Genomic DNA, 16922 nt, shown 5'->3' on the forward strand with positions numbered 1-16922 from the left:
AGGGTCAGAATATGCATCATTACGTGTTGGTGGATATGCCTTCATGTACTTATATATCATCTCAGTTGTGAAGGAGATCTTGCATTCCCACATGGGCCCTCAGGGTTGGAAATGACACAATAGAGCACATACTGCAAAGTCTGAGCTGGCCAATCCTGTATTTAGAAGCAGGCCTTTAAAGTAAATGTTCAAAAGTTGTGTTTAAAAAAAGTTTTATTTCATACAAAACAGAAATGACCCAGTAGGCCTAGCTTTTGTCCCACAGTTTACAAAAATAAATTCACAGGCAAGCGAGACTCAACACCCTCAGGGCAAACAGGTGTGTTGTCTAGCACTCAGGAAGCTAATCTCATTTTGCACATGTACACACACACACTTATGTACAAAGCACCTGAGATGCATAGCTGCCAAGGGGCTAATTTGAATTCTGAACCCATAGTGTCTTTACACCTGACAGAGCATAATAAGGGCAATTGTTCCTGTTGTAAACACAGTCATAAGATCAGCTTTTGTGCTTTCTGGAAGAATTACCTGCAATGAATTTAAGTCTGTCTAGTGTCGAGTCAGCACCTGGGGGCAAACACCATTAATACAGTGTTTCAAGAAAACATCTTTTTTGTTTTTACCTGAGGCATAACAGGTTTCAACTTATTATTTCAACAGTATGAAAACAGGAGTCCATAGCTTGTTTGAATAAACACAGAGTGACAAAATAACAGTTGTAGAGCACCTGGGTTGTCAGCTGCCTTGTACAAAAAGAGAACATTTCTTGGAGCTGGAGTGTATCAGGCTGACACAAGTATATCCTTTTTTTTAGCTTTCGTCCTATCTCATCAATAGTTTCCCCCTCAACAACTTCAATATAATACAAAATAGACAGCAGAAGATCTTAGGTGAGCTGTGAGTGAATTGTGAGTTTCAGTGATGAAGTGCCAACACAGAGGAGGTGTACTTAAATGGAAGGTCCCATATTCAAAATCCAACAGAAATTCCCTTATTTCACCTGGTCTTTGCTATTATGCAGTCCTTGTGTCTGTGGAGGAATGCATCTCTTAAAGAGAGAGTGGATCTAGTGGAAGTATCATTTCCTGAGCGTCAGCATGGCGTTGACATCCCACAGCAGGTTCCTCATCTGATCCATCAGAACCTTCATCTCCTGGTTCTTCTGACGTACCTTCTGCAGGTGAACCACAAGACACATGACATCAATGAGTAAAACTCCTGAAAGCACAAGCCATAGCTTTAGCATTTGACATCCTTAAGCAATCAGGACAGAACATAGTTCACTCACTATAAACAATCAATAATTGATGCTTATTTACAATTTTGAGAATAAAAGAAAGATACTTTTAACTGGTTTGCCACTAATGTTGTCGTCAAACAAGCTTACCAGCCTCAGGCAAATTTCTCCACTATTTTGCCATTGGCTGCCTGGTGGCAATTTCCAATCCTACCTGAAATCTTCATCCCCATATTGGCTCTAATGTTTACAAAAACAACATCCTGATTTTGAAAATTGACCTAAGCATGGTTTCTGCATTTCACCCATTCCACCAAGGAGTACCCTTGGCCTGTGTCAGCACTGCCACCTAGAGGTATTTGCAGAGGACTTTAAAAGCTAAACATTTTGTCTTGCTCTGTATCAAAGTGCCTTTCAAAGCCGAGAGAACGAGAAGCCCACCAGGAAGCTCACTTTCATTATAAACAGCAAAAACATTAAAATAAAAATCAGCCTGAGCTGCCAGGTAGTAATACTGTGTCACTCAAGTAACAGTATATTGATGTTATTAAACATGTTGCAGCAGACTTTAAACTATATTTATATTGTCTAAGATCAAGTATCACGTAAATATCTGGCAACATGATGCACATCCCTCCAATTTACTTGACAGCATGTATTTTACTTATTATAATTGCATGGGTTACTGCAGGATAACTACTAATTGTATTGAAATCTGACAACAGCAGGGAGGTGTAACTGTCACTAACTCACTACTCCAATGCAGAAAATATGTATGAAGTAATTATTACTTGTGAGAAAAGGAAAACAGAAACACACCTCTAGCACCTCTTTTCTCTCCTGGTTCACAGCAGCACTGCAGGGCTCCACTTTGACAGAAACCAGCTCCTCCCCAACATATGGCAGAAGCTGAGGACACAAAATGCATATAAATTCGTTTTTCCCCTCCTGCCTGTCTATGAATGCATTTGGGTTTTGATACTGAAAGAAGAGAGAGTGTGTCAAAAGGAACATGATACACTGTCCATTTCCTCCAATGCATTCATCAAGTCCTGATCAAAGGACAGAAAGTCATTTTCAGTGTTGTTCTAGTACATGTGTTTCAAGTAGTATCTATCATTTATTATATTATTACATATCATTTCCTTAAATAGCCGAATATTTGAAAATACAGACAGATAAAACTAATACTAAGCAGAAATTTAGGGCTCCTTCCTGACCTCTGTTGGCCCCTCCTGCAGGTCAGCAGTCATCTCCACACAGCGTTCGTACAGGAGCCGGAGCTTTCTGAACAGCAGGGCCAGCTGCCGTAGGTGTTCCTGGAGCTTCCCAAAGCGGTCCTGGTACATCGCCTGGCTCTGGGTCACACCATTAGGAAGCTACATCAAAGACACAAAGCGTCTCTCATCAGTTTAAGTGTCATTTACATTTTTGGTTGAGATGGCAGTGTAGTATGTAGTGTATGTGTCTTTATTTTCAAAAAAATGTAGACTAAATTATTGATTAATTATTTAAAAAAAAGTATTTTTACTGCTGTCAACTCAAAATCAGAGGTTTGAATATCTATTTCCATGGAATATGTGCAAATTCACTCTGCTGATGAGGAATGTATGATATGGTCGAAAAGCTCTAGAACAAGCAAGTAAGTGGACCTTGAGTTGAGATCATGTTGTGAAAAAAACAAACAAACAGGTAAATAGATTACGGTAAATCAATGATGAAAACAAGGATTCCCGAGACAAAAGCAAGACTAAATACAGCCTAAGACATTATCATACCAACACATCTCTGACACTTTGTCATAAAAACTGAACAGGCTAAAGGAAGGACTTGTTGTTTGCTGTTTGGATTGCATTAGATTGATGAATTGATGAAGATGTAACCAATACAGATAATGAGATTTTCCCAAATGTGAGCCACTGTCAATGAACATAACAGTGAATCCTACAAAATAAGAGGTCTGCCTTAATGTTTGCAAAACCAGGCCTTCACGCCATAACAGCATCTCACATAGAGATGGGGGACATTACTTTTGCATTCAAAACATTATCTTTGGCTGGATAACAGCCTAATGTCCAGTAACTTACCTGCGTAGCTCGTGTGATCTGGAAGATCTCCATGGTGCGAGTGACAATGTCCTGGACAGTCTCCTGTCCAATCCGACAGAGGAACACTGGGGAGATCTCTCTCAGGGCTCCCTGAGGAGGCATGGGCTGCTGACCTGGGGCTGAGGCAGCACTGGAGGGCAGGTGGGGCTGCTGCTGAGGGGGCATCCCTGCCATCCCGGGCTTCTGAGGTAATGAGGCTGCCATCGCCACACAAATCTGTGGGAAAGGGATGCGATTGAGATAAATAGCTTGACGGAGCGCCTAAACATGTTGTGGCCCCAGGACTCCGATCTTGACTTGTGCTGATGTCAAAAATGAGGCTAACAGTTGCTCAACGTTAACAATAACGCTAGCTCAATAAAGTGACTGAAAGTTTCAAAGTGATAATACTGCATAAAGTCGAACATTTCCTGAAGATGTAACCTAGCTAACGTTACTCTTTCTACTACACATTAACTGATATTGATAACAACACCCACGAAGTCAAAACGCATACCGTAAACCTACTAAATAAACGCAGAGTGTTTAATGATTGACAAAAGCTAATCTTGGTGGCTAAACAGGCTAGCCGAAACAATGTAATGTAAAGACTCGTACAGAGGCAAGCTAGTTAGCCACTAGCATGCCAGCTAGCTAGCTGGCGGCGGAGTGCCGAAAACTGTTTACCTAAATTAACTTCCTTGGGCAAAATGCTGTCCAAAAATATCCGAATTGCTCTAGTAAGTGCGAAAAACAACCTGGCTAATTTATTGTTTTAAATAAGACATAATGAGACCTTTCCACTGATTTCTTTCAGAAAGCTTTGCACGTTATTGTTTTCATTGCGTCACTTCCTGCCAGAGTAGGACGCGTTTCCTACCACTAGATGGAGACAGTAAAAAAAGAAATGGAGACAGTTGTTGAGTAAATGTACTGCAAACGCCAACCTTACTACAACACAACAATCTTAGAAGTATTCAGAAGTATTCAGATACTTTAGAATAGCAAAAGTAACACTACCACAGTTTTGTATAATTTCCCCTGGGGATCAATAAAGTATTTCTGATTCTGATTCTGATAAAAAATAGTCCATTACAAGCTAAAGTCCTGCATTCACAATTTCATTAAAGTAAAAGTAGAGAAGTATCAGCAGCAAATTTACTTAGAAATACTCCTTAGAAAAAAAATACTTACTCCAATAGTAAAATACCATATTTTACTATTGGATTAATATTACTGATGCATTAATGTATAAGCAGAATTTTAATGTTGTAGCTAGTCAAGGTGGAGACAATTCTAACTACTTTATATACAGTACTGTTGAGCAATTTAATTTAACAATTATTTAATATATAACAACCACTGGTTAGTTTTTAGTCAACTTTTTTAGGATTGTCCCTTCTACCAGGGCCTGTTAATGACTCTTTATATAGATCTCTTATCCACTGTTTCATAGAATAAAGTGTATAAATGATATAAATCAAGCCTGAAGTAACAGCCAACAATAATTGACTTTTCGGGCTTAAATGAAGGTCATTTGAGTGAGACTTGTTTGTAGCCCGGCCAGCCCAGTGAGATTCAGTAATGGAAAATAATTCGCCTGCTTTCTTTATTAGTTAAATCAGTGTGGCAGACTTAAGCCGTGGTTTACATAAGACAAAATGGTTGCACTCATGGGTCACGAGTTTTAAGGAAGTACATTTTGTTTTTCTTGCAGTGTGGTTTAAAGTTTAACAGGCCCTTTGTTGACCTTAACAAAGCTAAATAAAATGACATGTAGGTATCAGTGTTTGATAAAACACTGATACCTAAATGTTTAGTTTTGGAATACATTTTTGAATACTTGTGTCAAAGAAAAAGAAATCTGTAATTGCATAGATTTTCAATTTCCTCCAAAGCCAGAATGGATCAAATTAAGCAGCGTGCAAAGAAATTGGCAAGAACAGAAAAAAAGAAAAAAAGTTGCAAAATTGATTGTGAAGCTGAAATCAGAGCTATTTTACTTTCTCGTGCTCTGCGTCACTGCATTAAAACACCCGTACCCTATTTTGACTCTGAACTGTTGGGATGTTTTTATTCTGCTCTCTCCTTTTGTTTGTGTACTTCAGTATTTCCATAATTGTTGTTTGTTCACTGTAGAACTTGAACTTGAACTTGAGTAGTATTCTGAGAGAGATTTGGTTTGCAGGGAGCCATTAAAGATCACAGGGATACACGATGATAATGAACAGCAGGGATAGTCAAGCGTGTTAGATACATTTGAACATATTTTGACTTGACAATTTTATTTTATTTGATGGTAATGTTCACTATAAAGGCTCTCCACTAAACTTCATGTAAAAAGAAAGTATTTGTCTTTTTGGCCACACTTGTGGCACAGCTCTAGGGATGGCAATGCCAGTCATTGGTCCACCAGTTTGATCCATACTGAAATTTCTCAACAACTATGGGATGGATTGCGATGAAATTTTGCACTGACACTCATGTTCCCCAGAGGATGAATCCTACTGACTTTGGTGATGACTTGGGTTTTCCTCTAGCACCACCACGAAGTTAACATTTGTGGTTGTGAGTGTGAATGTCAACAACTACTGGATGAATTGCCATGAAATGTGTAATTTCATTAGTTTTGTAGGAACACCAATGTCATTCCCATCAACCTCAGTTGTACTTGTGTAGCGCTAGTTATCAAATGTTAACAGGCTAACATCCTAACCTAAGATGGTGGACATGGTGACCGTTTATTTATTTCACCACAGAATGAAAATCAGTAACATTATATGTGTGCTTACCTTCAGAGGCAGCACGATCATGAGGAGTTTGGCATGGCAAGAAGGATCTTTTTCAGTTTATGTTTTTCTGTCTTTTTTTATATATCACCAATTGTTCATTGTTGTAGCAATGTACTCAATTTTGAGTTTTATAGGAATGGGATCGTCTTTCTGAGCATCAAATGAAATGTTTACAAGACCCCTCCTCCTTCTAATTCTCATTCTTTCACCTTTGTGACTGATTTGCCTGAACCTACCAAGGCAATAAAACATTACTTTATGCAATCAGATAAAACTCTTTTCAGATAAAACATGTCACACAAAAGGGGCCAATTACATTTTAGATATCAGAGCAAGACTGTAATGTTTAATTATTGGCCTTCAGGCACTGATTCTGAGATAATCCTACAGGAATGTAGAAAAAAACATAGGGTCACAAATTCAATACGCAGTAGCTGCAGAAGTGTCCAGTACAGATGACACGGTGTTATCTGAACGAGACATTAAAATGTTTGATAGCAGGAAATGCACAGCATGGTGATAACACGGCTGATAAAGCATCACAAAGGCTTGGCTGTGCTCTCATAGCTACCAGAACAAGCTGTTACAGGAACAAGTTTGTTTCCCTCCCTGTACTTGTGTTACTTATCGCTTGAAGCCTTTCTGTCACACCCGTCCCTCTGTCATCTTTGGCCTAATAAAATCAAAATGACTGTCTGTTTACAAGTAGAAGTTTTATGGGAATATAAAGTGGATTTAAAAAGGTACAAGCTGGTATATATTTCTTTTGAAAGTGAAACACTGCTAAGTTTAAAAATTGTATCCTGTATCCAATGTTATTCCAAATTTGAAAAATCTGTTGTAATGTTAATATTGAGTGGCAGATGAAACAAAGCACCATACGTAAATGTTATTGTTATTTCATGCACAAGTGCAATGAGGCTGTCACATCATTGCTTTGTTAGAAAGTGATAAGATGCCCGTTTTACCTCAAATATTTGTACAAGCTCGATATCAAAAACTAAACACCACAGGGACACATTCCTTTCTACTTAAGTTATTCCACCAGATCCTTCAGCTGCTAGTTGACAAGCAAGGTGAAAATCAAACGTGTCTTATTCCCACATTTTCATCAAAATAATCTTCGGTGAGGCGAGAAAATGTCAGAGTAAGCAGATTATAGTTCTTGTGTTATCAGAGGAACCCTGGAAGTCTTTGGTGATGAGTTTCTGTGGTCGCATTCCATTTTTACGTGAATTGCGTTATCATTTCACATCAGTTTTTGACGGTTTATCTGAGCTTGGTCGAAAGTGAAAAGTTAGATATGAAGAGGAAATATTTGTTTCTGTTTCCATTGTTGCCTTGGAAATTTGAGTTTTCTCTTTTTTATTTTTACCGTGTGGCACAGAAGGAATTTTATGTTATATACATAAACATAGTGTTAGATAACTACTACTACAACTACTACTACACATAACTACTGAAAAATAAAAGTGCACACAGCACCCTTAACATGAATTTGTTTTGTTAAACTGGAATAAAATGCGGTAATGTAATATATCCTAGAACATGGCACTACTGTATGATGTAGGACAGTCCATGGTGTCCAAATCCCCATAGCATTATTTCATTAGTTTTAATCTCCAGGGTTGAGGAAGTACTTGATGTGAGGTAAAAACAAAGTGTAACCCAAGCTTTAGAAAAGACATTCAGTAAGATCTACTTTTGATAAAATACAGTTTAATCCTTTCCTCATGCCTTAATTCTAATTTACATATCAGATACATTTCACTTGTCTGCTCTCTCTCAGCATTAAAACTGCAGGTCACGTTGGAAATGCTCTAGAGTGTACAGTGCATGCTTTTTTTTCTTTTCTGCTCAGCTGTCTCTGACGACTAACAGTTATCAGCATCAGTGTTATGGAGAGCTGGTAGATATAAAAGGACAGACAGAGAGGTGGAGACAGCCATAAAGTACGAAAGGAAACAGCTGGAGACCAGGATGGAGAAAACAGGGATGCTCGTCCTCTGTGTCTGTTTGACCTTCATGTCGCTGGGCTGCACTCAGGTAAGGGACACGACATGTGGGACAAGTGACCTGAGTTTGTGTCCACATTCAGAGGGCTGTGATGGACCAGGGATGAACAGTTGATCCTCTCTGTTTAGTGGACACAGGTTGGACAGCCGACTGATTTTGAACACAAAGCACGGCTGCCTTCTGTTTTTTCTGGCTTAAGTATGGTTGCAGTCAAAGTAGTCAGAGGTAAATGAAACATTTAAATGCATCTCAAAGTCTAGGCAAATGGAGGTAAATAGAAAACCTTAAGTTTTTTTTGTTTTGGTACAACAAGACAGTAGATTTTTCTGTTTGGATTTTATTGATAAATAAAATGATGAGAATAAAATAAGCTGAGCAATTGTTTTCCCCATCAAACTTGGCTTAAAAGTGTAAATTGAAAGTTCATTCTTGACCTTGGAAACAGTAGTTGATATTGTGTTTCTAGTATTTTATTTCTTTTTTTTTTTTTTATCATTTTGAGTTTAATAAGACCCTAAACATGGAGAAAAAACAGGTTACTTTACAAATTGGCACACTGCATTTAAGTAGTTCATTTTATTTTTAAAAAGCATGTCAAATTCCAATTGTTATGAGGGTTATTTATGTTACTAGACTTGTTTCACATGTACATAATTATGACCAGGAAATGTATTTGTAGCTCCTCCACTGCTATAATTCTGTGAAACTGAATATATTAGACCTACTTTACTTTGTCAGCCCTCACTAATCCTTTCTTTTGCTGGAGGGAGCTATTTGGAGTCAGCCACAGCTGATATGATCAATCAGGAAAAATGAAAGTGTAGGTTTGGACTAGAGGGGAGATGGAATACAACAAAGAGACAGATGCAGATATACTGTGTGCAGTCAGGGGACGTGGTGGAGGGCAGACATATACGGCAGGCCTCCACCAACCACAGCAATATGCAAAGTGTGATGTTTTCATGCCTCATGTACTCTACTGGAGCAGCAGGTGCTTGACCTTTGCATGCATGGTGTGGCTACGAATGATTTGTCACCGACACAGAGACATGTTGTACTGCGGCTTTATCTGTGGCATCGACTGGCAGCACAATACAGGCAGGAAATAATTACAGTATATTTGTGTGGAGTGAAGGAGAGGACAGAGGGTGGCAAGCAAGACAAACAAGCATATCATTTTACCTTCTTATTACTGTTATTATAATATTTATAATAATATTTGAATGCCTTGTAGTATCACCTGTTTCTTTATTTGTTTAGTTTTTTATGCCATTTATATCGTTATTGGATTTTTTTTTTTTTTACATTATGTAAATAACACAGCTTTATAGGCGTTGGTATGCTTATTTTTTGTTTTATTGTTAAAAAATATTTTTTCATTCTTGCGAGAACCACAAAAATGAAATTCTGTTCACCTGCATTGTACTGGGGTGGAGGTGGAAATGATCAACATGCAACCCTAAGCAAATGAAACTAAAACTACCTGCCTTTAATAGATAAATTCTATACTATACAGATACTTCAATAGCCATTGTTTCTTATTTCATCACATCTCTTGTTCAGTGCAAACTTTTCTCTTTTACAGGAGACAAGTACAACAGTTTGTACTTCCTGTGCAAATGGAGCAACAGTGACCAGCAGCAACACCAAACCAACTGGTACCACCAAACCTATAACAGCAACCGCATCACCGGCCGGCCCCTCGACTCACATAACCTCCAACAGCAATACTGTAACCACAAGAGCACCTCCCGCCTCCTCCACCTCAGCTGCCTCCTCGCACTCCACGGCTACCATCACTTCACAGCAGCCCACAACGTCCTCTGGACCAACTCAAAGCTCTGGGTCCACGTCACCACACGGGAGTGGGACAAGCACTCACGCGACTTCAGCTACGACGTTAAAAGGAGGGTCTGCCTCTTTGTTTGGGTCTTGCAGTCAAGTACTGGTGCCTGTGATCTCGGTTCTGATCTACGGTGCATAGGGCTGAAAGTGTAAAAGCCAAAAGAATCACAGATTCACCTTTCCTCAGTTGACATGTTTGATGTTTGACAGAGCTCTTACTGTGACTGTCACTCACCTATCATATCAATGCTACGAAGTGCTTTGTCTGCTCTGAGCTGTTTTCCGCTTTTGACCAAGAGTCTTCCACACAATCTCAATAAATGTTGTATAATCCCATGCTTCAGAACTATATTTTAATCACATCTTTTGGCAAATAAAATGGTGATTGGACTATATTTTTAAATATGCATTTACAGTCTAATAAAACATATTAGCAACTGGGAGGGAAATGGTGAGAACCTCTTGGGGGAAAATGTCAGAAGAACTGGATTAATCCTACAAGAATCTCAGTTCTACTAAAACTGATGGAAATGGCAGAGTCGCAGCTGCCACCCCATTTGCATTTTGGTTTTGATATTAAAAAGATACTTAATTTTATTCAAACAACATCAGATTCAAATTCAGGAACCACCTTTAATGTTTTGTTTTGTTTTTCTCTCATAACTCTTAAGGCATGGCAGCAATGTATTTCAGTTTATTTGTATAATCATTGCAAACTGATGGCTTTTACGGTATGCGTAATATAATGAGCATGGGTTGAGTAGTGGAAGTGCAAGGTTGTGTATGATGTAGATGAACAGTGGGCAGGTCTTTTTGAGGAAAATATAGTGTTCAGGCCGTCAGGCTGCTTTATGTTCTTGGAAGACTAAATGGGGGATTTAAATTTCTTAAATTGAACATAAGGGAAGTTTGATACATTTGCCTAAATGAGCTGTTTGAGCACTCAGGGTGTGGTTTACTTGAGTAACAGATGTATAAATCAATGCATAATCACAGAGCTGTGACATCAGCTGTAGGTTAATTGTACTTCCATTGTTAAAATAAGCCAATTTTATTCTGATTTAACTTAATTTTCCTCAGAGTAACAAATATTTTCACTGGGATACTGATCCCCAAGGCTGCTACAAAAAAGGGCCATCTCACTATGCAATTTAAAAGTGGAATTCTGCTTTCTGCTTCTTTCAACAAGGTGAAGCCGTTTAAGAAAGTATTAATTCTCACTAAATTCTACAGACAATCACAATCAAAAGGATAAAAATAGTGGCAGCTAAGTGGTTGGAGGAAAAAAGACAGCAGAGTTATCAGAGGTATCTCTTACAGCCATATCTGGATTGATTTCTATTGGCTTCGTGTGACTTTTGCATTTGTGGTCTCTCGCTGGGGTGGAGACAGAGGGAAGGCTTCCTGAAGCAAAACAGGTATCAGGTGAAAAATCTGAATGCCTTATAAAAGGACAGCTTCTGGAAACACACATTTTGCAAAACCAAGACTTTCTGCGAGGATACACAAGTATATGACCAGGCGAGACCCTAAAAAGAAAGAAACAACGCGGAATAGCAGATAAAAACAGTGAGGTTTTGTCTTGTCTTCAAGAGAAAATCATCTCTCCACCAACATGAAGTACCTTGTCCTGGGGCTGTTTCCGCTGGCTCTGTTTGGATTTGTGTCTGTCTGTGCGCAGGTAAAAATCTTTTTTACTGGCTGTAAAGTACATAGAGAGGGAAATATACACAAGTGTGTGAAATTAAAAATCTAAATCTAAAAGAGGAAACTTCAATCTAATTTTATAAATTCTTTTAAGTTAAATGTTAAAAATAAATTTGTATCGATGAAATGAATAAATTCACTCCAATAAGTTGTATGACATCACAGAAATGTTGATTTTTTTATATCCTGCCCTCATATTTTTTATTATCTATGCATTTTTGTCATTTAACTCTTTTTTTTAAATAATTTATATTTTTTATAATATGATATACAAAATTATGCTCCATAGCATCAAATACAGTGCCATGTTATGTCATACATCTCTGTTTGTCTCCTCTTCGATCCTCCAAACTGTACAGCCATCATCAACGATGGCATACAATAACACCACCAATACAACCTGGCCATCCAATAGCAGCACTGCTAACAACAACAACAACAACAACAACAACAACAACAACAACAACAACCCTACAGGAACCAATCCCTCCACCGGACCCACAGTCATGACGGGCACAGGCGGCATGGTCACCATGCCTACAAAGAACGGACAGAGCCACATCTTTACCTCTGTCGGTCTGCTGTTTGGATCATTTGTTGTTCAAGCACTTTGGCAATGAGCGCCCTCTTGAGGCTCAGAGCAGGAGTGAATCTTGTACTACAATATTGTTTGTCTAATCAAATATATTACTCATGTATAGATCTAATATAAGTGAATGAAAAAAATGTAATCTTCATGTTGAGACATGTCACACTCTGTGTAGTTGTGTTGACATTTGAAGCAACTGTTTGGTTTTGTGTGCATGTGTGTGTGTATTATGTATAGTAATTATTAGTACATTAATATAAGTCTTTGCTTTTTCTTGGTATGTCCAAAAACCAATAAACATAGAATAACCAGAGTGGAAAATATTACAAATAAAAACATGTCTATATTACCAATGTGTATGTAATGTGTAAGTTTTATTTTATGTTTTGAAAATAAATAACATAAGATTTTGTCAGCTATTATGAAGAAGGTTTGAAATTAATACTGAGCCGTTATCCAAACATTCGACTACACCCAATCTGTAACCTGACCAGTCTTCTCATATTTCCCTTATTCCCAATTCCCAGTTTTCAGATATTAACTTAAATATTGTAGGACTGGTTTCCATACCAGCTCACATAGGCGATTAAAATACCATTACCGCACATTGTATGGTAGAATGGCCTGGATAAAAGAGTAAACAATGTGAGTCAGCAGGTGCAGTGACAAAGATAGTATCACTAAGTCACAAAAATGCCATTCATGCTTTTGTGTTACTACTCCCAGCAGAGGCTCCAGCAGGTTGAAGTACTGTATGTTATCATAAGCTTTGTAAAAGCAGACAAAATAAAAAGAAGTATATATAGTATATAAAATAAAAAAAATATTATATATTAAAAATATATTAAAATTAATGAAAAAGTACAATAAGAAACAAAAAAACTGTGTCACCTTGTCTAAGTTACGTCAAAAACACGGTGAAACCTGTAACTTATTGGACACTGTTGACATCTGCAGCCTCAAAAGGTCCACAGCAAACACGTGACGTTGTTGTGAAAGCTTGTGAGGAAGACAATGGGCCAAACTGGGGTGGTTATTCTTGATTTCACTGTGCAAAAATACAAACAATATGCAGTGTGATATTTGATTATTATTTAAGACTATTGGGACTGTCTTTCAGGACAGGTGCAAACCAAATAGCCATAAAATCCTGATTAAAGTCTCTCTGGAGATCGTCTCCGACCAAAAACCATATACACTCAGGGTCACAGGGACCATTTCCATGAATAAAGTCCTGACAATGATCTTTATCCTGCGACTCAAGAGCTCAAGAGGAAATAATATTGAAACCTATTTGTTTACCAGTTTGTGAATTATCCACCAGGAGCAACAAGGCAGCATGACGCAGATTAATTGCCTCTTCATGATTAAGGTAACAGCGTGGACATGATTGCACCCACCAATGTCTAAAAATACTTTACATGATGCTTCATCAGTACCGGGAAGTTAGGTGTCCTGTCATACACGTTATTTAGGTTAAAAATTAAACCAGGTGTCAACATCCCTAAAGTTCTAAAATGCAAAGTAAGTATGAATTTGAGTTTGAGTTCAAGGAAGATGAGCAGTCATTGAGGGGTTAGCTAAAGGGGATGCTATGATATTATAAGAATCCATACTTCCTTTAAACTGACCATACGTGCGCACGTATTAAATTATGCAATGTACAAAGTGATAGGTGCATAGAAATTGCACAAAAGAGAAGGACGTCTTTCACACACACACACACACACACACACACACACACACACACACACACATCACACACACACCTCCCCAACCAACTTCCTGGATCCAGGGCAAGGTTATACTGTAAGTCATAAATATGCATTTACCCCACCCCTCAACTGTGATATTTTGACATAAAAGCAAGAACATAAAGTTTCCTCTCAGTTTGCCAGAAGAAAGTGGAAGTGGACCAGGTTACAGGGGAGATCACAGCAGACTGCCTTCTGTGCAAAAGGATATTTTCAGTAACATTTCTGGTGTACCTCTGCCTCCTCTTCGCTCTCCACCATGAAGATATTGGCTCTGGGATTTTCTATGCTGGCTCTGCTGGCATTAGGAAAGGTAACTTTTTATAAACTTTTTTAATTGTTATTCAAGAAAATATGCCAAAATACTGTATTGTAGAGATTTCTTTTTCTTCTCTCTACACATAACAAGATTTAACCAACAAATAATTCATAACCAACTGATACATAATAGTCAGTTCCCTAAAATTTCATAACAATGTCATTGTGCGTGACATTGTCCTGAAAAGGTCAGATGAGGTTTTCATGTCATTTATTGTTGTTTTATCATGGTATCATGGTATTATACTAATTCAATAGTCCTAGAAAAATGCTTTTTGTAACTGTTGCACAAATTGTTTGATCATTAGGATTTTCTGAAACAAAACAGATAATCATGAAGCCTCTGTTTTTAAAACCATACTTATTTGTGTAACAAAACTTTTTGGAGTGCTGATGGAATACTTAACAGGTTAGCAAAAGATCAGAAATTAATCCCCAATCCATTGCAACAAGACAAGAGAGCTATTGTATTATCATTTGACTGGAAGTTGTAAAGAAGTAGAAAACCAAACAGTCTCTAATGCAATGACTTGGGTCATGTTCATAGATGGATGGTAACTATATTATGCACACTATCGCTTTTGTTTCAAAAACTGATTTAAATTATTTTTCCAATTTTTCTTTATTCCCAATCAGGCTCTAGGAAACACTACTGATTCGACTGTCACTGCTACACCTGGAGAAACTCCACCTGCCAACGTTTCTATCAATGGAACAACTACTCCTGTAACCGTGCCTACGACCACTACTATAACCACCTCTACGGATAGCCCTACTACCACCACTTCAACTGCCGCCCCACCAAACACTACAACCACGTCTACGACCACCACTTCAACTGCCGCCCCACCAAACACTGCAACCACGTCTACGACCACCACTTCAACTGCCGCTCCACCAAACACTACAACCACGTCTACGACCACCGCTTCAACCGTTGCCCCAAATGTTTCTGCAAACATTTCTACCACCACCCCAATGCCAACCACTATAACCACTTCCCCAACCACTTCTACAACTGTTGCCCCAAACACCACTACAACCGTGTCTGCAACCACCACTACAACTGCTGCACCACCAAACACTACAACCGTGTCTACCGCCACCACTACAACTGCCGCACCACCAAACACTTCAACCGTGTCTGCAACCACCACTACAACTGCCGCACCACCAAACACTACAACCGTGTCTGCAACCACCACTACAACTGCCGCACCACCAAACACTTCAACCGTGTCTGCAACCACCACTACAACTGCCGCACCACCAAACACTACAACCGTGTCTACCACCACCACTACAACTGCCGCACCACCAAACACTACAACCATGTCTACCACCACCACAACAACCATTGCCCCAAATGTTTCTACAAACATTTCTACCACCACGCCAATGCCAACAACTACAACCACTTCCCCAACCACTACTACAACTGTTTCCCCAAACCCCACTACAACCGTGTCTGCAACCATCACTACAACCGTTCCCTCAACCACTAATGTAACTCCTACGACCACCCCTACCACCACGAGTACAACAACAAGAACAATGCCAACCACCCAAACCACCACCCAACACAATGGAGGCTCAGATGTCAAGCCTTCTCTGCTGTTTTCTGTTGTGCCATTGTTGCTCTACACGCTCTGCCCCTGAGTAGCAAAACTCGCCTTAAGGACTAAAAGATAATTGTTCCTCAATGTGTTACCGTGTCTGAGAGTAACTGAAGGTTTAGTTGAACTGAATGCAGATGTTCTCCAAAGCAGGGACTAAGTAAAATTCTAACCTTTTTAGAAGTTATGTGTAACATTTGCACATTGTTCTTAAATTAACTATGTATTTAAACAAACTTAAGGTATTTGTTAAATCTGCAGGTTAACATAAACATGTAATGTAATGGATCTGAACTCTATGTGGCATCAGGAATAAATCATTATTGAGAAAGTTATGTGATGAGGCTACTAATATATGTGTGTGTCGGAGCTGACTCAGAGCTCCCTATTTCAGTGTCTTAAAGTCTAAAGGATCCGGCCATTTTAGACAGAGATAATTACGACTAAAATATAGATTTCTGAACTGTGATTGTTGTATGTATACACACACAATTTATTCAACTATTAAATTATTAAGAGAAAAGGTGCCATTGTTACGGAAGCCAAGCTTGCATTTATTTTTTGCTTTTATCTTGAGATCACAAGTTAATTATTTCGTTATCTCGAGAAAACAAGCTTTGCCATCTCAATAACGAGATAATAAACCTGTTATTGAGATAATAAACCTGTTATTGTGAGAAAACAAAAAGTTGTTTTCTCTTATTAGCCTACTTTATGTGTATTGGAAATCAGGAGTGCCATGCCAGCATGCATAGATTGCATCTTGACAACGGTAGCAACTGATTTAAACTGAAAATGTCAAATAAAGGAGTACTCATTATTGATCAAGACAACAGATTGTACTTCAATCAAGGTCTAATACAGGCAGAAAGAGACAGGATGTTAGCGATAACATTCAGATCAGATCAGTCCTTGTCATTTAAGGAAAAGACTTTGAGATAAATTAAAACATTAACAT

General features: G+C 38.5%; 1 protein-coding gene across 1 annotated transcript; it reads right to left on the bottom strand.

Annotated features, from left to right (window-relative positions):
* Positions 1–195: 195 nt before the first annotated feature.
* LOC139298976 (mediator of RNA polymerase II transcription subunit 30) lies at positions 196–4174 on the bottom strand. The gene is made up of 5 exons (XM_070921808.1): positions 4124–4174; positions 3328–3564; positions 2461–2619; positions 2060–2149; positions 196–1177 (listed from the first exon to the last, which is right to left on the bottom strand). Exons 2-5 carry the CDS (start codon positions 3550–3552, stop codon positions 1082–1084), a joined length of 570 nt encoding a protein of 189 aa, XP_070777909.1. The 5' UTR covers positions 3553–3564; positions 4124–4174; the 3' UTR covers positions 196–1081.
* Positions 4175–16922: the final 12748 nt, after the last annotated feature.

This window comes from Enoplosus armatus, chromosome 16, assembly GCF_043641665.1.
Source record: "Enoplosus armatus isolate fEnoArm2 chromosome 16, fEnoArm2.hap1, whole genome shotgun sequence".
NCBI lineage: Eukaryota > Metazoa > Chordata > Actinopteri > Centrarchiformes > Enoplosidae > Enoplosus > Enoplosus armatus.

Coding starts and splice junctions, on each gene's coding strand:
- LOC139298976 (XM_070921808.1), bottom strand. CDS start 3,552: ATGGCAGCCTCATTACCTCAGAAGCCCGGGATGGCAGGGATGCCCCCT. Junction 2,620..3,327: donor AGATCACACGAGCTACGCAG/GTAAGTTACTGG, acceptor TCTTTGATGTAG/CTTCCTAATGGTGTGACCCA. Junction 2,150..2,460: donor TGCAGGAGGGGCCAACAGAG/GTCAGGAAGGAG, acceptor TTGTGTCCTCAG/CTTCTGCCATATGTTGGGGA.